We start from the raw sequence: 20,741 nt of genomic DNA, 5'->3' as shown, positions 1-20,741 counted from the left end.
CTTATTCCCATAGGCGTGGATTTTTTAACAATATTTTTTCAACCGTCCTTATTCCCATAGGCGTGGATTTTTTAACAATATTTTTTCAACCGTCCTTATTCCCATAGGCGTGGATTTTTTAACAATATTTTTTCAACCGTCCTTATTCCAATAGGCGTGGATTTTTTAACAATATTTTTTCAACCGTCCTTATTCCCATAGGCGTGGATTTTTTAACAATATTTTTTCAACCGTCCTTATTCCCATAGGCGTGGATTTTTTAACAATATTTTTTCAACCGTCCTTATTCCCATAGGCGTGGATTTTTTAACAATATTTTTTCAACCGTCCTTATTCCCATAGGCGTGGATTTTTTAACAATATTTTTTCAACCGTCCTTATTCCCATAGGCGTGGATTTTTTAACAATATTTTTTCAACCGTCCTTATTCCCATAGGCGTGGATTTTTTAACAATATTTTTTCAACCGTCCTTATTCCCATAGGCGTGGATTTTTTAACAATATTTTTTCAACCGTCCTTATTCCCATAGGCGTGGATTTTTTAACAATATTTTATTAGTTTTTATTTAAAAACATATATGTTTTATTAATTAAATATTTACATATTGTATAGAGCTTTAATCAAATAATTTTCTTAGCTTTTTCAGTTTCATTGACAACAACTCCAGCAGAAATATAAATATGGCCAGCACATGTAGAGCTCCACAAATCACATAAATTCCCAGCAGATCGTTTTGTTTGATCATCTTATCTTCGTCCTTGTAGGAATTAAAACCAGTGCCCGTGTCAAAGAACTGTTGCATGTAATATCTCAAAAGACCACTGGCTTTCAAGTCCATCATCGTTTTGTCAAACTGTTCAGCAAGTATGGTGTGCTTGGTGAAATAGATTACCAATTGCTGCTTCATTATGGTCTCCGGAATCATATAATACATTCCGACTTTTTCGCTTTCCTGGGCATAATGCAGTAGAAAATCCTTTGAGATAACAGCGTACGTCTTTCGACTTAAATTCTCCTCCAAATATTTTATGGCTATTAACTCATCACTAGAATTCAAAATAATCGGTTGTAAATGTTGGCGATGGTGATTCCTATAGAAAGGAATATCCATAACATCATTAAAGGTGAAATGATTCATTACGGAGACATAACTACGGTTGGTGGCATCTTCCAAACTTGTCGGTAATTTCTGATAGATATCGTTGCTGAACAAATAATACAACATGCCCGAATACATGGAACGCAGTAGGAATGTAGCCCATATCCAGGGACCAAATAAAAAATACGTATGATGATGTTGGATTTTCTCACGCACTGGCAAACCAAAGGCACACGTTAGCATAGAAAAGGTACGCATAGATTTGGGTAGGAGTAATCGCATCAAACGGGTTAAAATCAAAATGCCAGCGGCACATGCCACTATGGCAGCCCAGGAATAAGAACGGAAGGGATATGAGAGAACTTCAGCGGTGTTGAAAATATGTGCACGCAAATATATGGCGCCTATTACTGAACTTTGATAATGTGGTGCGGTGTTGGTGAAATCGTTCGTTGTCATTGGCCGCTTGCGATAATAACCAAAGACAAAGTCCACTGAACGATTCGCTAGCTGGAAGAGAATAAGACGGTAGATATAAGTTGTCCTATGGCCCTATATGGATCTTATATGTTTGGAAGACTTTCTATAGCACCTTCCCTAGGTCTTCTATGGAAAAAAGACCTTCACAAGTCTTCTATGGATAGAAGACCTTCACAAGTCTTCTATGGATAGAAGACCTTCACAAGTCTTCTATGGATAGAAGACCTTCGGAGGTATTCCATGGATAGAAGACCTACAGAGGTCATCTATGGATAGAAGACCTTCAGAGGTCTTCTATGGGTAGAAGACCTTCAGAGGTCTTCTATGGGTAGAAGACCTTAAGAGGTCTTCTATGGGTAGAAGACCTTCAGAGGACTTCTATGAATAGAATACCTTCAGAGGTCTTCTATGAATAGAATACCTTCAGAGGTCTTCTATGGATAGAAGACCTTCAGAGGTTTTCTATAGATAGAAGAAATTCAGAGGTGATCTATGGTTAGAAGGCCTACAGAGGTCTTCTATAGACAGAAGACCTTTACCGGGTTTTCTATTGTAAGAAGACCTTCTGAGGTCTTCTAGGGATAGGAGACCTTTAGAGGAGAGAAGACCTTCGGAGGTCTTCTACGGACAGAGGTCGTCTATGGATAGAAAACCTTTAGAGGTCGTCTATGGATAGAAGACCTTCACAGGTCTTCTATAGATAGAAGACCTTCACAGGTCTTCTATAGATAGAAGACCTTCACAGGTCTTCTATGGACAGAAGACCTTCAGAGGCCTTCTATGGATAGAAGACCTTCAGAGGTCTTCTATGGATAGAAGACCTTCAGAGGTCTTCTATGGATAGAAGACCTTCAGAGGTCTTCTATGGATAGAAGACCTTCAGAGGTCTTCTATGGATAGAAGACCTTCAGAGTCTTCCATGGATAGAAGACCTTCCGAGGTCTTCTATGGATAGAAGACCTTCAGAGGTTGTCTATGGATAGAAGACCTTCAGAGGAATTCTATGGATAGAAGACCTTCAGAGGTCTTCTATGGACAGAAGACATTCAGAGGTCTCCTATGGATAGAAGACCTTCAGAGGTCTTCTATGGACAGAAGACCTTCTAGAGGTCTTCTATACACAGAAGACCTTCAGAGGTCTTCCATGGACAGAAGACCTTCTAGGAGTCTTCTATGGATAGAAGACCTTCAGAGGTCTTCTATGGATAGAAGACCTTCAGAGGTCTTCTATGGATAGAAGACCTTCAGAGGTCTTTTATGGACAGAAGACCTTAAGAGGTCTTCTATGGACAGAAGACCTTCTATGGATAGAAGACCTTCATAGGTCTTCTATGGATAGAAGACCTTCAGAGGTCTTCTATGGACATAAGACCTTCAGAGGTCTTCTATGGACAGACCCTTAGAAGTCTTCTATAGATAGAAGACCTTCTATGGATAGAATACCTTCACAGGTCTTCTATGGATAGAAGACTTTCTAGAGGTCTTCTATGGATAAAAGACCGTCAGAGGTCTTCTATGGATAGAAGACCTTCAGAGGTCGTCTATGGATAGAAGACCTTCACAGGTCGTCTATGGATAGAAGACCTTCATAGGTCTTCTATGGATAGAAGACCTTCATAGGTGTTCTATGGATAGAAGACATTCAGTGGTATTCTATTGATAGAAGACCTTCTATGGATAGAAGACCTTCATAGGTCTTCTATGGATAGAAGACCTTCATAGGTCTTCTATGGATAGAAGACCTTCAGAGGTCTTCTATGGATAGAAGACCGTCAGAGGTCTTCTATGGATAGAAGACCTTCATAGGTGTTCTATGGATAGAAGACATTCAGAGGTATTCTATTGATAGAAGACCTTCAGAGGTTTTCTATGGATAGAATACCTTCATAGGTCTTCTATGGATAGAAGACCTTCAGAGGTCGTCTATGGATAGAAGACCTTCATAGGTCTTCTATGGATAGAAGACCTTCATAGGTGTTCTATGGATAGAAGACATTCAGTGGTATTCTATTGATAGAAGACCTTCAGAGGTTTTCTATGGATAGAATATCTTCATAGGTCTTCTATGGATAGAAGACCTTCGCAGGTCTTCTATGGATAGAAGACCTTCAGAGGTCTTCTATGGATAGAAGACCTTCTAGAGGTCTTCTATGGATAGAAGACCTTCTAGAGGTCTTCTATGGATAGAAGACCTAGAGGTCTTCTATGGATAGAAGACCTTCTAGAGGTCTTCTATGGATAGAAGACCTAGAGGTCTTCTATGGATAGAAGACCTAGAGGTCTTCTATGTATAGAAGACCTTCAGAGGTCTTCTATAGACAGAAGACCTTCAGAGTCTTCCATGGATAGAAGACCTTCCGAGGTCTTCTATGGATAGAAGACCTTCAGAGGTTGTCTATGGATAGAAGACCTTCAGAGTTCTTCTATGGATAGAAGACCTTCAGAGGTCTTTTATGGACAGAAGACCTTCAGAGGTCTTCTATGTATAGAAGACCTTAAGAGGTGTTCTATTCATAGGTTTTTTATGGTTAGAAGACCTTCCATAGGCTTTCTACAGGTAAAAGACCTGCCATAGTTTTTTCTTGAATAGAAGATCTACTATTGGTCCAGATTCAATGTCTCCCTAAAACTTTTAACTTACCATTATCAATCCGCCATTTAAAGCTGGATAATTACGATCATCTTCCATGGCTTCCTGTAGTATCAATGTAAAATTTAATACTCTTGCCAATTCCTTCATCAATGCAACTTCGAAGCCAGTAAACTCCCCCTCAACATTATCATCACTTCGATAGACATAAGGACTGGTGCAACGTACCACACCTCTCAAGGGGCAACCATAAAAATTCATGGTTTTTGGTAAAAAATATGGCTGTCGCAACCAATTACCGTTTACGAACTGATTTATATGCCGTGGTTCCGTATTGTTACACGAACCTGCACCATATGGAAAATAACTATACAGATGTAATTCACTGTGGCGATTTTGTAATTGGATATTACAATTGACAATTTGATTCGCCCAACAATAGTTGAAAATTTGCTGCATATCATCCATGATGAGGTGATCATGTTGCAATAGGAATATGTGATAATATTCACTCGTATCATAGTGTTCCGTATATGTTATGGGATCAATATCTCTGAAATTAGAAAAGGATATTAATTTCACTTTGAAATTCCAAAATAAATTCCTTGTACTTACAAAAATGCCTGATACGAATCAATGAGCAGGAGATTATAAAATCTTGGTCCATCTATGCACTGAGGATTCTGGTGGTCAATAAATACCAGCTGGACATTTAAATCGGGTATCATATTGAAAACATATTCCAAAACATTGAGATACATATAAAATGTCTTCTTGCGGCGTGTGGAAACTACAATAATAAATGATTTTGCCATTGCTATGAAGAAATCCAAAATAATGCGACACAGCGATTGAGCAATAATTGCATTCATATAGTATAGATTTATTTGAGTATCCTCCAGTTGAGATATTCCGTAATTCAAAAGATTTGTTATATTCATGTTTGTCGTTAATTTCCTAATGAAGTTTTTACTTGAACTGTTATTGCCAATAATCTATTGATGAATGTTAAAAAGTTAGTGGAATCCTCGTCCAAGTTAACTAACTTATTTATGACGTCCAAACAATGAACGTCATAGTTGTTGTCAAAAACTTTTGCCATTATTTTCTAATTATCAAGAACATGGTCTTGACCTTTATTATCTCAGGCGAGTAGGGGGTATCAAGTGTTTTTTGTGAAATTTTAGCTCAACTTTATTTTAAGAAATGTTAATAAGAAATATAAAAAAGGATGATGTAGGGGATGAGAGATATCAAGCAACGGCCCTGACTGGCTTTAACATGGCAAAGCCCAGGACTCATTTTGATCTCTCATCTCAAGTGGACAATGACCTCCCCGTGGTGTCACCTGGAGAGTTACCACTAACACCCGTTAAAGGTAGTGAGCTAACATGTGCTGCACGTTTACCCATAAGAACGTTAAAAACTTGGGTTGGGCGGTAGGATAGTAACCCATCCTAAACATACCAAAAAGCAACATACTATGAAAAACAAACATCTCTAAACTTGACGACCCCCGCAAACGTTTTAAGGGCCATGATTTGCGAATCTGGGAAGCATTACTGTCAAAATGTCAGCGGCAACCAAATGAATATGAAAGCACTTCAGCGGTGTTGAAAATATTTTTGTTTTTTGAATTCTTCAAAGCGACTCTCCAGGTATAGAGACGACAGCCCACAAACTTGGCGATCATCAGGATTCAATAAGCCAGGGTATATTCAAATATTGAAAATATGTGCACGCAAATATATGGCCCCGATCACAGAATGCGGTGTTGGTGAAATCGTCCACTGAACGATTCGCCAGCTGAAAGAAATAAGACAGTGGAAATTAGACGTTTTAATCATCCTACATGGGTCTTCTATAGATAGAGGACCATTATATATATTTTATGGATAAAAGACCTATGGATAGAAGACCTTTAAAATCTTTTTCTATGGATATAATACCTTTTATAGGCCTTGATAGGACCATGATCTGTGAATCTGAACCTTTAATATTCGGACTCTTTATAGATAGAGATGGTTTTTACCGGGTATTTATTTGGGTATTTACTATATTGAATGGCAAATACAACATTTTACACCCTATTTCTGGGTTTAGGTTGTAAATTCGTTTCAAATGGATAGTATTACAATACTTTAGACTAGTGGGTAAATACTTGGGTAAATACCCGAGTATTTACCCAAGTGTTGGGTAAAAACTCATTAACTGCCGAACCACTTGACGTAGGCTGACAAAATTTGGCTTACATCTTTTTTATGTCAACAGAACTTCTGGTACTGGACATGGGGTCTCTGGGTCCATGTTTTGATATAGCCCCCATATAGCCGTACCTCCCGATTTAAGGTATTTTTCATCTATTAGCCACATTTTACAACCAAATTGGCTGTAATTTGGCACAGTGAGTCCTCAAGGAGCAGAAAATATCCTTGCAAACATTTTTCAATATAGGTCCACGTTTTCTAATAGCCCCCATATAAGGGTATCCCGATTTCGAGTATTTACCCAAATTTTGGGTAAAAACTCCTTAACTGCCGAACCACTTGACGTAGGCTGACGAAATTTAGCTCAAATCTTACTTATGTCAAGAGAATATCTAGCATTGAAAATGGGGTCTCTGGGCCCATGTTTTGATATAGCCCCCATATAACCATACCTCCCGATTTAAGGTATTTTTTGTATATTTGCCTCATTGTACAATCATAGTGGCTGAAATTTGGCATAGTGAGTTCTCAATATGTAGAAAATACCCTTGCAAAAACTAGTCAATATAGGTCCACGTTTTCTAATAGCCCCCATATAAGGGTACCCCGATTTCGAGTATTTACCCAAATTTTGGGTAAAAACTCTTTAACTGCCGAACCACTTGACGTAGGCTGACAAAACGTGGCATAAATATTTCTTATGTCAAAGGAACTTCACGTACTGAACATGGGGTCTCCAGGTCCATGTTTTAATATAGCCCCCATATAGCCATACCTCCCGATTTAAGGTATTTTTCATCTATTAGCCACATTTTACAACCAAATTGGCTGTAATTTGGCACAGTGAGTCCTCAAGGAGCAGAAAATATACTTGCAAAAATTTTTCAATATAGGTCCACGTTTTCTAATAGCCCCCATATAAGGGTACCCCGATTTCGAGTATTTACCCAAAATTGGGTAAAAACTCATTAACTGTCGAACCAGTTGACGTTGGCTGACAAAATTTGGCTCAAAGCTTTCTTATATCAATAAGGGTATTGAAAATGGAGTCCCTGGGTCCATGTTTTGATATAGCCCCCATATAGCCGTACCTCCCGATTTAAGGTATTTTTAACTATTAGCCACATTTTACAATCATACTGACTGTAATTTGGTACAGTGGGTTCCCAATATGTATAAAATATCCTTGCAAAAAATTGTCGACGTAGGTCCACGTTTTCTTGTGGGCCCAATATGGGTTTCTGAAATTGGGAGGTACGGCTATATCAAAAAGTGGACCCAGGGACTCCATTTTCAATACCATTATTGATATAAGAAACTTTTGAGCCAAATTTTGTCAGCCAACGTCAACTGGTTCGACAGTTAATGAGTTTTTACCCAATTTTGGGTAAATACTCGAAATCGGGGTACCCTTATATGGGGGCTATTAGAAAACGTGGACCTATATTGACAAATTTTTGCAAGGATATTTTCTACTCCTTGAGGACTCACTGTGCCAAATTACAGCCAATTTGGTTGTAAAATGTGGCTAACAGATGAAAAATACCTTAAATCGGGAGGTACGGCTATATGGGGGCTATAATAAAACCTGGACCTAGACACCCCATTTTCAATACTAGATATTCTCTTGACATAAGAAAGATTTGAGCCAAATTTCGACAGCCTACGTCAAGTGGTTCGGCAGTTAAAGAGTTTTTACCCAAAATTTGGGTAAATACTCGAAATCTGGGTATACTTATATGGGGGCTATTAGAAAACGTGGACCTATATTGACAAATTTTTGCAAGGATATTTTCTACTCCTTGAGGACTCACTGTGCCAATTTACAGCCAATTTGGTTGTAAAATGTGGCTAATAGATGAAAAATAACTTAAATCGGGAGGTACGGCTATATGGGGGCTATATTAAAACATGGACCCAGAGACCCCATGTTCAGTACCAGAAGTTCTTTTGACATAAGAAAGATTTATGCCAAGTTTTGTCAGCCTACGTTAAGTGGTTCGGCAGTTAAAGAGTTTTTACCCAAATTTTGGGTAAATACTCGAAATCGGGGTACACTTATATGGGGGCTATTAGAAAACGTGGACCTATGTTGACAAGTTTTTGCAAGGGTATTTTCTACATATTGAGAACTCACTATGCCAAATTTCAGCCACTATAATTGTACAATGAGGCAAATAGACAAAAAATACCTTAAATCGGGAGGTACGGTTATATGGGGGCTATATCAAAACATGGACCCAGAGACCCCATTTTCAATGTTAGATATTATCTTGATATAAATAAGATTTGAGCCAAATTTTGTCAGCCTACGTCAAGTGGTTCGGCAGTTAATGAGTTTTTACCCAACACTTGGGTAAATACTCGGGTATTTACCCAAGTATTTACCCACTTGTTTAAAGTATTGTAAAACTATCCATTTTGAATCGATTTCATAGCCTAAACCCAGAAATAGGGTCTAAGATGTTGTATTAGCGATTCAATATAGTAAATACCCAAATAAATACCCACAAATGGGTATTTACCCGGTATTTACCCAATTTACCGGGTATTTACCCATTGGGTATTTACCCACTGTCCATCTCTATTTATAGAGAAGGTGCAGTTTACACATTGGCAGATGTACTTGAAGAGTATGAGGCCGATATTACTGCCATACAGCAAATACGAAGGATTGGGAAAGGCGTCACAACAACACCTAAAGGTGTTGTTGCGTCGTATTATTGCTGCCATGACAGCAAAGCATGAGTTTGGTTGCGGATTTATAGTTTGTCAGAGGTTAAAACATCTGGTCTCCAGCTTCACCCCGATGAATGAAGGAATTGCTGCAATACGGATAAAAGCAAAATTCTTCAATATCAGCTTTAGTTGCTCTCCTACTCCCGCTGAAGAAGTGGACGAACAGGCCAAAGATATATTTTACGAGCGCTTTTTAGAAGAAACATGTGACCGGTGTCCTGTTCATGGCATTAAAATTATTCTAAGCTATTTTAATGACAAAATTGGAAAGGAAAATATCTTTGTCCCAACAGTCGGAAAATTCAGTCTCCACAGTGAAACATCTGACAATGGTATGAGGCTGATAGACTTTGTAGCTACAAAAAACATGGTAGTTAGCAGTGCCAGATTTGAGCACCTCGATATTCATAAGGGCCCCTGGCTGTCTCTAGATCAAAGAACAAGAAATGAAATTGATCACGTTGTGATAGATGGAAGACATGCATCAAGCGTGTTGGATGTACGATCATTCCGAGGTGCAAACATAGACTCGGACCACTACCTTGTTGCAGCAAATGTACCTACCAGATTGAACGTAGCAAACAAAGTGCGAATAGACACAATACGGAAGTTGGACATGGGTAAGCTGCAATCACAAAAGATAGCCACAGCGTATTCCACTCAACTGGCCCAACTGCTTAATCAAAGCACTCCTCGTCCCGATAACATATCAGGACAATGGCAAAACATTGCCCACTCCATGCAAACAGCCGCAAAATCAGTACTTGGATACCAGAGACCTCCACTAAGGAATCCATGGTATGACCAGGAGTACCGTGGTACTACTGAAGAGAAAAATGCGACATACAGGGCTACTTTACAATAAGTAGCAACGCGTAGCGCAGGAGAGAGATAACTGGAGAAAAGGAGAGAGATGAAACGTCTTTTCCTCAGGAAAAAAAGTAGATGGAAAAGCGGCAGTGTGAAAAAATCGAGATATAGAGGAACCAGAATGAAGTCCGAAAATTCTACCAAAGAGTCAAGCATCAAATTGATGGCTTTGGTACAGGCACATCCTCCTGTAGAGACCAGCAAGGTAATTTGCTAACTGATACAGATAGTGTGCTCAGGATATGGAAAGAACATTTTTCAAAACTGTTGGTATCCAATAGCAGCGAAGACGACGAAGATACCACAGATCCAATTCCAGAAGATGGTATTGAATGTATACCACCCGGCCATGATGAGGTAAAGACAGCAATAAACCGGCTGAAGAATAATAAGGCAGCAGGAGCTGATGGTCTACTTGCCGAGCTGTTTAAAACCGGAGGAGACACACTGATGAGGTGTATGCATCAGCTAGTTAGCTCCATCTGGCAGGAAGAACGCGTACCCGACGATTCGAACCTGAGCATCCATAAGAAAGAGATAAAATTTTATGCTCCAACCATGGGGAGTCTTCTCCCTATTGCCTACAAGATAGTGTCAGGGATATTGTGCGAACGACTAAAGCCCATGGTCAACGAAATAATTGGACAGTACCAATGCGTCTTTAGACCTGGCAAGTCCACCATTGACCAGATATTTAACCTGCGGCAATTCCTGGAGAAGACGCAAGGGATGCAGATTGACACCTACCAAGTTTTTGTCGATTATAAAGCAGCCTTCGACAGCCCGCCATGTCTGAATTTGGTATCCCCGCAAAGTTCATTCGGCTTTGTAAAATGACTCTAACTGACACAAGATCTTCAGTTAAAATAGGAAAGATCTTCTCCGGAGAGTTTTGTATCAAGTGAGGTTTCAGGCAAGGAGACAGCCTTTCGTGTGATCTTTTCAACATCCTGCTAGGCAAGCTTCAAAAGAAGTGGAACAATGTACACCAATAGTCACATGTTACTTGCTTATGCTGATGATATAGACATAATGGGACGATCAGTAAAAGAAGTAACCGATACCTTTATGAAGGCCGAAGGAGAATCTGCTAAAGTGGGTCTGGCGGTAAACGGTGAGACGACCAAGTTGATGGTTTCGACGCGCAATGCGTCCATTGAGCTCGGACCAACTGTGGAAGTTGGTTCCTATAATTTTGAGGTGGTAAAAGACTTCGTCTACTTCGGCACCTAGGCGTATAAATTCGGGCCGCATGGTGGTGCACGCAGAATTGAAAGGCCAAAGAATAGATGGCGAAAACAAGTGGATGAAGAGATGGCAAGGCGCGGTATTCCAGAAAACGAAGCACTATACAGAGAGAATTGGAGATCTTTTCTTAGTTCGGTCTATGGAACAAATGTTCTGTAATGGGTCAGCTAAATAAGTAAGTAAGTAAGATCTTCTTCATATAAAGGACCATTATGAGATCTTATTTCCATGGTTTTATCTTTAAAGAAGAACACCCAAGGGAGTTTTAAAAATATAAGCCTTTAAAAGTATATTTCTAATGTTGTATTTTATTCTTAGAGACTTAAAAATTATATGTCAAATATTGTTTTCAGTTAGGTATTCGTACGGTGAATTTTGTCATTATAGCATACGTCCAATTGCAGCGGAACATTTCACCAACAGCGCTCTGCAACATCAAAGATCAGTGATAGGGACCATATATTTGCGTGCACACATTTTCAACACCACTGAAGTGCTTTGATATCCGTTTCGCCTATATTCCTGAAGTGCCATAACTGAATGTTCCGCTGTCATTTCGATTGTAACGCATTTTGTTCTATTACTGCGTCCCAAAGTTATACATACCTCTTCAATGCTGACATGAGCCTTTAGTTTGCCAGCCCAAAAGTATCTTACAAAGCGTAGATGGTGCCAGAAAATATAAACAGGCCATTACCATGACCAACATTTACTTCAAGCGCTCCAGCCTTCGTTACAGCTTGGAACTGCAAATCTCCATCCTCGTCAAAACCTCAACTAGACTCCAAACAGCTGCGTAGCCATATTAACATCATGTTTAAAATGGTCTATATTAGACAACCGCTTCGGGTACCTTCCTCACAAAAGTTTAATATTTCCACTTAAATGCAGTTATAGGGTTCGATGATAGTTTTGATGTTTACCGAATGTGATCCTTGTGTTGGTTTCATTGAAAGACTCACCATAACCGCATAATTTGAATAAAAACATTAAATTCTATAGAAGAAGTCATGCTTCACTTTATTATTTTGGTAAAATCAAAAAATTAAATCGAAATAAAAGTTCAAAGAGCCTTGTTATGCTCGTTGGCGTATACGTGTTGACAGTGATTATACGCACGGATGCGCCATTTATGTGATTACAACATATTGTTCTCTTTTTGGATCATTTGTTTTCACAACTTAAAATCCAACCTTCCTACGATTTACAACTCTGTGATAAAACAATTCCACAAGAAAAATAAATATTGCCAGGGAATAGCCAACAATGACTAACATAAATGCCGTATGCAGTTCAGCCATGCCAAACAATTGATCCTCTGGCTGCCATTCGTCATTTACATAACCTGTATCCAAAAACATTCCCTTCCAGTATTCCAATAAGCCTGAATCACGTATCCATATAAGTATCTCATTAAATTGATCGGAAAGCCAAGAATGTTTGGGTAAATAAATGCAGATCTTAAAGCCAATTAAATCGTACGGTATTATCTGGAAAATATTTCGCTGGCGTTGAATTAGAATGTAATATTGTAGAAATTCCAGAGCCGATATGCCCACAGCACGTTTGGCTGCACTTGGTGATAAATTCAGCAGATAAGCCAAAGTTTCACTTTCCGGTCTATCGTATATTACGGTATAGTTTAAATTGCGCAGTTCGGCAGTGTAAGTCACAACGGAATTCATACGTTTACTAATGGCAACGGTATAGTTTTTCTCAATTAATGCTTGCAAACTGGTCGGCGGTTGCGCAAGGAAATGGGAACGTATCATGTGGAAAAGAACACCAAAATATAGACTTCGAATAACCAGTGTAAAGTACATCCATGAAATGGAAAATATACGTTGTTCCCTATGGTCTGTCATATGTAAAATTGGCATGCCCAATATACTGAGAAAAACATCTGTGAAAGGTTGCACTGCAGGTGTGTGACGTACGTAACGGAAAATGTATACTCCGACAATGACTGTTGCACAGGTTGCCAATAAAACATACCATGTCATTGGTCGAAAGGGATAAATCAATGCTTGTGCTTCATTAAGACGCAGGGCACTTCTCCGTATCACCACAGACATTGTCGATTGATAATAACTGATTGTTGGTGTGACCACTTTGTTGCGAATGTAATTCTGGTGATATGAACCCAGAGCAAAATCCAATTTACGACTATTCAACTGTAATGGGAATTAAATTTAAATAATTATAACAATTATATTTTTTTGTACATTTGACCCATAGTGCAATTACTAGTTAGTAAATAAATTACATTAAAATTAAATTTTAATTAAATTATAATTGAATTTAAAATTAAAATTAAATTAAAATTAAAAATTTCAATTAAATTAAAATTAATTTTAAATTAAAATAAAATTAAAATTGTAATCAAAATGAAAATTATAATAATTATTATAAAAATAAGTATTATAAAAATTATAATTAAATTAAAATTAATATAAAAATTTTAATTAAAATTAAAAATTTAGCCATTTTGTAGGCCAGTCCTAGTTGTTCCGCAACTTAACGAATAAAATAGCAGATTGAAACCAATACTCACCATATTTAGTACTCCTGTCGTCGATCCATTATCAAACACCATACCACGACTGGTATCGTCGGCTTCGCGAATGTCTAAGGTAAAATTCAATCTACTTGCTAAGAGTCGCAATAATATACCCTCGAAACCATCATATTGTAAATTCCCCTTAGAATCCCGTTTCAGTGATAAATACGGTGGTATATCCCAAAGTGCAGCTCGCAACGAACAACCATGGAAATTTGTTAATTTTTTGGGGAATAACGGTTCGGTGCTCATTGCGGTACCATTGAATTCATTTATGCGAACAATTTCCAGAGTAGAACAACTCCAAGCCGTAAAAGGATAATAGGAATACAACTGCAATGCTCCCTTGCCCGTCTGGGTTTGAATAATACAATTGATTAATTGCTGTTCCCAACAATATTCGAAAATTTTTTGCATATTAAGAGTAAGCAGCGTATCCGAGCTTTTAAGGAATATATAATAATATTCATTGTGGTCATTTTGGGTGTGATGGACTGCTACATTTGCAGCGCTATAAAACAAATCCAATTTTAAGTTAGAGGTTGGGTATTGTTATGTGTAGATTATTCTTACAGGAAACTTTCATATGAGTCCACCAGTACCATATGGTAAACGGCAATATCTGGAACTTTTCGCCTTTGTCCTCTTTGCAAATTCACTATTTCCAGAGAAAATTGATTCCAACCGGCCAATGTTCGATCCAAGACATCACCGTAGAAATATAAACTACTTTCACGTTGACATGCAACGACCAGGATAAAACTTGTTGCAAAATAGTAGTCCATAACATGGAGTATACATGATCCGACCATATTCACCATTTCTTCATATTCGCCTCCCACTTTTGCGTGGTAGTTCTGGTAGAGAGCACTAACGTTCATGTCTGAACACCAACTGAACGATTTGAAGGCATTGAATAGCTACGTTGCTCTCCTCGTTGGAGTTTCCGGATTTTGATTAATGTCAGTTTGGTAACAAAAAAGTTTGTTGTTTAAATATAAAAGTTTTGAAGTAAGTTTAATCAAGACACATTTGAATAATTCCAAGAAAAAATTAATTACTTTTCTTCAGTTAAAATATTTTCAGATATATGCTATAAATAACCCAAGCTCATGACCTTAACAGTACCTTGAAAAATATTCTTTAAATAAGCCACATTTATTGCGTAGTTTCAATATTTTTGACTAACTTAGGGGGTTTTAAAGAATGTTTATTTGTACTCGTTAACATTTTTTTCTCTCTTTTCACTTGAAAATATGATGTTCATTGAAACGAGAAGGTTTTGCCAAATGAACAGTAAACCACCAAGCGTACCTCTCTCGTTGTTGCAATCATAAAAAGCCATCATGTGTTTGCCTAATTGGGAACTCTTCCATTTCCTTATAGAACTCACGTACAGATACACCATCTCTTGTTTCTACTCTTAACGATATTCACTAATCGGATTCGATGCAATAAAAAAATCCTGCAACTACGTACATAGTGGAAAATCTACTTGGCATTCTACATAGATTTTTAATTTGTATATCATTGATTTACATGGAAATGTATCACAATCATTGGATAAAACGTATTCACATTAATTATATTAATGAGGCTATGCAAGGCTAGGAAAGATGCAACACAGTAAAACACAAGACCATATCTAAATCAAAAATTCTGCAGAATGCCAAGTAGATGTTGAACTGTTGTAGTGGTAACACAAAATAATATTTCTAAGATTTGCAAATTTTTTATAGCATTTTTATTATGAGGAAAACGGTTAATGAATGTCGTTATCCACGCTTTCGGGTCGAAGGAAAAATTCCAAACTTCCAAAAAAGGCCATAGAATAGAAATCAAATTTCGTGTTAAGATTGAAAGAAATTGGAGATTTATAAGCGGCTATTGACACAAAATAAGGCAGGCTAGCAACAAATTATAAATGTGATTTTGAAAATAGGATATGTAGTTAGTGAAGGCGCTAGATTGAGGAAGTAAAAACAAAACTAATATAAAAAGAATCAGGCCTCAGCAAACCAAAAAACAATAGGTCCATTCCTTCGGTTAACTCCTGGTGGCTGCCAAAAATCTTAAAAAAATGTTTATTGTGGCCTATGGTGGCTACCAAAAATCTTTAGAAACCATGTTTATTGTGACCTATGGTGGCTGCTAAAAATCTTTAAAAAATCCACGTTTATTGTGGCCTATGGTGGCTGCTAAAAATCCACGTTAATTGTGGCCTATGGTGGATGCTAAAAATCTTTAGAAAATCCATATTTATTGTGGCTAAAATCTTTAAAAAATCCTTGTTTATTGTGGCCTATGGTGGCTGCTAAAAATCCACGCTCTCGGATCGAAGCGTGACCTGAAAAATATTTGTTTTTAATTCCTAATTTTTTTTTTAATTTTATGTTGTATAAATTATGTGGCATGGTACAATAACCTATAAGCGTGGGTTTTATATAATATATTAATGAGAGAAGAATTAATTTTCTATTGATTTATTTTGTGATGGTACACGTGTCAGAATTACACAAATTTGTCCTAGTTTGGCTTATTACAAAACTTGTATCTAAACACAAATAATTAATGAAAAGTTATGGTTTTACCATAGCATAAAACTTTTTATAAGCAACTAACATTAATCAAAATGCGGATACTCCAAAGTCGAAAGCAACTCAATGCCTTCAAATCGTTCAGTTGGTTTTCAGACATGAACGTAAGTGATCTTTACCATAACTACCACGAGAATGAGGGAAACTGCGAAAATGGACAAAATTATGAATATGGTCGGATAATGTTTACTCCACACCATTGCCTAACAATTTGTGAGATGGTTCAAAAGTTTTATTCTGATAGATTTATCTGAACCTGAAACTGGTTCAATCTTTTAAAATGATACAAATTTGCAAAGCGGTCAACGGGGAAAAGTGGTGGACTCATATGAAAGCAAAAAAAATATCTCGAAGCTATTTTTCTTGTGAAGAAAAAACATTCACCAAATGTTCGAAAATAATATCGTTTTCGAACTTTTGTTGAACAAAAGAAAAACATTTGCCAAATGTTCGAAAATGATATCCCTTTTAAAACTTGTTGCGAACATTCGACAAATACTATCTGCAACTGGTAAGGTGGGTATTTCCTGTAAAACCTTCACATAGCAATATCTACCTCTAACTTAAAATTGGATTTTTTTATAATCAGCAAATTTGCGTGCGCTGCTCACGCAAATTTAACAAAATGAATATTAGTATATGGGTGACGTAGGGGATAAAAGATACCAAGGAACGGTCCTGACCGGCTTTAAGATGGCAAAGTCCAGGATTTATCTTGGTCCCTCTTTCATCTCAAGTGGACTTTGACCTCCCCGTTGTGTCACCTGGGGTAGCTGCTTTTAACACCCGTTAAAGGTAGTGAGCTAAAATGTGCCGCGCGTTCACCCATAAGAACCTTACAAGTTTGGGTTTGGGCGCAGGGTTAGTAACCCTGCCCTAGAAAAAGCAGCCTACTATGAAAAAACGAAAAAAAAGAAAAACAAATTCCTCAAAATTTGACGACCTTCTCTATAAAGGTGCAGTTTACGCATTGGCAGATGTACTTGAAAAGTACAAGGCCGACATTACTGCCATAGAGGAAATACGATAGAATGGGAAAGGCGTCACAACAACACCTAAAGGTGACGCACTGTATTATTTTTGCCATGACACAAAGCATGAGTTTGGTTGCGGATTTGTAGTTGGACGGAGGTTAAAACATCTGGTCTCCAGCTTCACCCCAGTGAATGAAAGACTCGCTACAATTCGATTAAAAGCAAAATTCTTCAACATCAGCTTTATTTGCGCTCATGCTCCCACTGAAGACAAGGACGAATAGACCAAAGATATATTTTACGAGCGCTTAGAAGAAACTTATGATCGTTGTCCTGCCCATGACATTAAAATTATACTAGGCGATTTTAATGTCAAAATTGGAAAGGAAAATATCTTTGGCCCAACAGTCGGGAAATTCAGTCTCCACAGCGAAACATCTGACAATGGTATGAGGCTGATAGACTTTGCAGCTGCAAAAAACATGGTGGTTAGCAGTACCAGATTTAGACATCTCGATATTCATAAGGGCACCTGCCTGTCGCCAGATCAAAGAACAAGAAATCAAATTGATCACGTTGTGATAGATGGAAGACATGCATCAAGCGTGTTGGATGTACGATCGTTTCGAGGTGCAAACATAGACTCGAACCACTACAAAGGTACATACCAGATTAAACGTAGCAAATAAAGAGCGAACAGAAGCAGCACGTTAGTTGGACATCGGTAAGCTGCAATCACAACAGATAACCACAGCATATTCCACTCAACAGGCCCAATTGCTTAATCAAAGCACTCCTCTTCCCCATAACATATCAGGACAATGACAAAACATTGCCCACTCCATGCAAACAGCCGCAAAATCAGTACTCAGATACTAGAGACCTCCACCAAGGTATGATCAGGAGTGTCGTGCTGCTACCGAAGAGAAAAATGCGGCATATAGGGCTACTTTACAATCAGTAGCAAAGCGTAGAGCACGAGAGAGATATCGGGAGAAAAGGGGAGAGGAGAAACGTCCTATCCGCAGGAAAAAGAGAGATATGGAAGAGCGGGAGTGTGAAAAAATCGAGATGTACAGGAGCCAAAAAGAAGTCCGAAAATTCGACCAAAGAGTGAAACATCAAACTGATGGCTTTGGCACTGGCACATCCTCCTGTAAAGACCTGCAAGGTAATTCGGTAACTGATACAGATAGTGTGCTTAGGATATGGAAAGAGCATTTTTCCAAACTGTTGGTATCCAATAGTAGCGAAGTCGACGAAGATTCCACAGATGCAATCCCAGAAGATGGTATTGAATGCATACCACCCGGCCAAGATAAGATGAGGACAGCAATAAACCGGCTGAAGAATAATAAGGCAGCCTTCCAGCTTGTTTAAAACCGGAGGCGACACGCTGATAAGGTGCATGCATCAGCTAGTCAGCTTCATCTGGCAGGAAGAACACGTACCCAACGATTGGAACCTAAACATCCTGTGTCCCGTCCATATGAAAGGAGATAAGACTTTATGCTCCAACTATACGGGCATAAGTCTTCTACCTATCGCCTACAAGATAGTGTCAGGGATATTGTGCGAACGACTAAAGCCCATGGTTAACGAAATAATTGGACCATATCAACGCGGCTTTAGACCTGGCAAGTCCACCATTGACCAGATATTTACCCTGCGGAAATCCTGGAGAAGACCCAAGAGATGCAGATTGACACATACCACCTTTTTGTCGATTATAAAGCAGCCTTCGACAGCCCGATACGTTCAAAGGTATTCCAAGCAATGTCTGAATTTGGTATCCCCGCAAAGGTCATTCGGCTTTGTAAAATGACTCTAACTGTCACAAGATCTTCAGTTAAAATAGGAAAGAACCTCTCCGAAGAGTTTTGTGCCAAAAGAGGTTTCAGGCAAGGAGACAGCCTTTCGTGTGATATTTTCAACATCCTACTAGAAAAGGTTATACGAGAGGCAAACGTCAAAATAAGTGGCACAATCTACACCAATAGCCACATGTTACTTGCTTATGCTGAAGATATAGACATCATGAGACGATCAGTAAAATAAGTAACCAATACATTTATGAAGATCGAAGGAGAATCTGCTAAAGTGGTTCTGGCGTTATACGGCGAGAAGACCATGTTGAAAAAAGGTGTATACATTCAGAGCAGATTTGGCAGCCCAAAGAATAGATGGCGCAAACAAGTGGATGAAGAGATGACAAGGCGCGGTATTCCAGAAAGCGATGCACTAAACAGAGAGAATTGGAGATCTTTTCTTAGTTCGGTCTATGGAACAAATGTTCTGTAATTGGCCAGCTAAGTAAGTAAGTAACCCATATCACCAGAATTATATTCGCAACAAAGTGGTCACATAAACAATCAGTTATTATCAATCCATGATGTCTGTGGTGATAGTGAGAAGTGTCATGGGTCTTAGCCAATAACATACATTGATTTATCCCTTTTTACAAATGGCATGGTATATTTTTTCTTAGCAACCAGTGCATCAGTCGCTGAGGGAGTATATATTTTTGGTTGTATACGTCACACACCTGTCGTGGAACCCTTTACAGATGTTTTTCTCAGTTTAGTGGGCATGGCAGTTTTACACATGCCAGACCATAGATCACATTGTCTCTTTGCCATTTCATGGGTCTACCTTACTCTGGTTATTCGAAGTCTATATTTTGGTTTTCTTTTTCACATGATACGCTCCCATTTCCTTCCGGCACCACCGACATCAATCAACGTATGAATGCCGTTGTGACATACACTGCTGAGCTGCACAATTTAAACTACATCGTAATATATGATAGGCCGGAAAGTCAAACTTTGGCTAATCTGTTGAATTTATCACCAGTTAAAAATACACAGGCCATATCGGCTTTGGAATTTTTACAATATAATATTAGAGTGTAATAACAGGGAGATATTTTCCACATTATATCGTACGATTTAATTGGCCTTAAAATTTACATTTATTTACCTAAACATGGATACTTATATGGATACGTGATTCAGGTCTATTGGAATCAGGGTTCCAGAGTCGGAGTCGAGCAATTTTGTTGAAGTCGGAGGCTGAGTCGAAAAAATAACTCGACTCCGACTCCAGCCAACATTTTTCCTACATTTATTAATGCACTGTCTATTTTATACTTATCTGAACAATATTCGAACAAAAAAAAAATAGTTTGCTCGTTTATTCATGTTGTAGGAAAACTATGAAAACATGTAGGTAAGAACTATATTATACACAGTTAGACAATGAGGCAGAGGATATTTGCTATCATTTGAGCTGCATCATAATCAATTTATAAGTCTATTTTGCCATGCAAGTATATCTGTTGAATTCAGTACAGAGTTTTAAGCAGGGTTTCGGAGTC

The 20,741-nt window shown here is 38.2% G+C and overlaps 2 protein-coding genes across 2 annotated transcripts; both read right to left on the bottom strand.

Moving 5' to 3' along the window:
• Window positions 1–617: 617 nt before the first annotated feature.
• Window positions 618–5,111, bottom strand: LOC141398420 (uncharacterized). The gene is made up of 3 exons (XM_073975705.1): window positions 4,786–5,111; window positions 4,222–4,723; window positions 618–1,610 (listed from the first exon to the last, which is right to left on the bottom strand). Exons 1-3 carry the CDS (start codon window positions 5,109–5,111, stop codon window positions 618–620), a joined length of 1,821 nt encoding a protein of 606 aa, XP_073831806.1.
• A 7,301-nt stretch (window positions 5,112–12,412) lies between these two features.
• LOC141397071 (probable glutamate receptor) lies at window positions 12,413–14,706 on the bottom strand. The gene is made up of 3 exons (XM_073972932.1): window positions 14,368–14,706; window positions 13,789–14,305; window positions 12,413–13,408 (listed from the first exon to the last, which is right to left on the bottom strand). The coding sequence occupies exons 1-3, from the start codon at window positions 14,673–14,675 to the stop codon at window positions 12,416–12,418; spliced, it is 1,818 nt and encodes a 605-aa protein (XP_073829033.1). The 5' UTR covers window positions 14,676–14,706; the 3' UTR covers window positions 12,413–12,415.
• Window positions 14,707–20,741: the final 6,035 nt, after the last annotated feature.

Source organism: Musca autumnalis, unplaced genomic scaffold (genome assembly GCF_047663935.1).
Source record: "Musca autumnalis isolate F117 unplaced genomic scaffold, ASM4766393v1 scaffold_3, whole genome shotgun sequence".
Classification (NCBI taxonomy): Eukaryota; Metazoa; Arthropoda; class Insecta; order Diptera; family Muscidae; genus Musca; species Musca autumnalis.
Note: the sequence above shows the minus strand (reverse complement) of the source record. Positions and strands in the feature narration are given on the sequence as shown.

Coding starts and splice junctions, on each gene's coding strand:
- LOC141397071 (XM_073972932.1), bottom strand. CDS start 14,675: ATGAACGTTAGTGCTCTCTACCAGAACTACCACGCAAAAGTGGGAGGC. Junction 14,306..14,367: donor GACTCATATGAAAGTTTCCT/GTAAGAATAATC, acceptor TTTGTTTTATAG/CGCTGCAAATGTAGCAGTCC. Junction 13,409..13,788: donor CGACAGGAGTACTAAATATG/GTGAGTATTGGT, acceptor TTCCCATTACAG/TTGAATAGTCGTAAATTGGA.
- LOC141398420 (XM_073975705.1), bottom strand. CDS start 5,111: ATGAATATAACAAATCTTTTGAATTACGGAATATCTCAACTGGAGGAT. Junction 4,724..4,785: donor GATTCGTATCAGGCATTTTT/GTAAGTACAAGG, acceptor TTCTAATTTCAG/AGATATTGATCCCATAACAT. Junction 1,611..4,221: donor TAAATGGCGGATTGATAATG/GTAAGTTAAAAG, acceptor ATTCTCTTCCAG/CTAGCGAATCGTTCAGTGGA.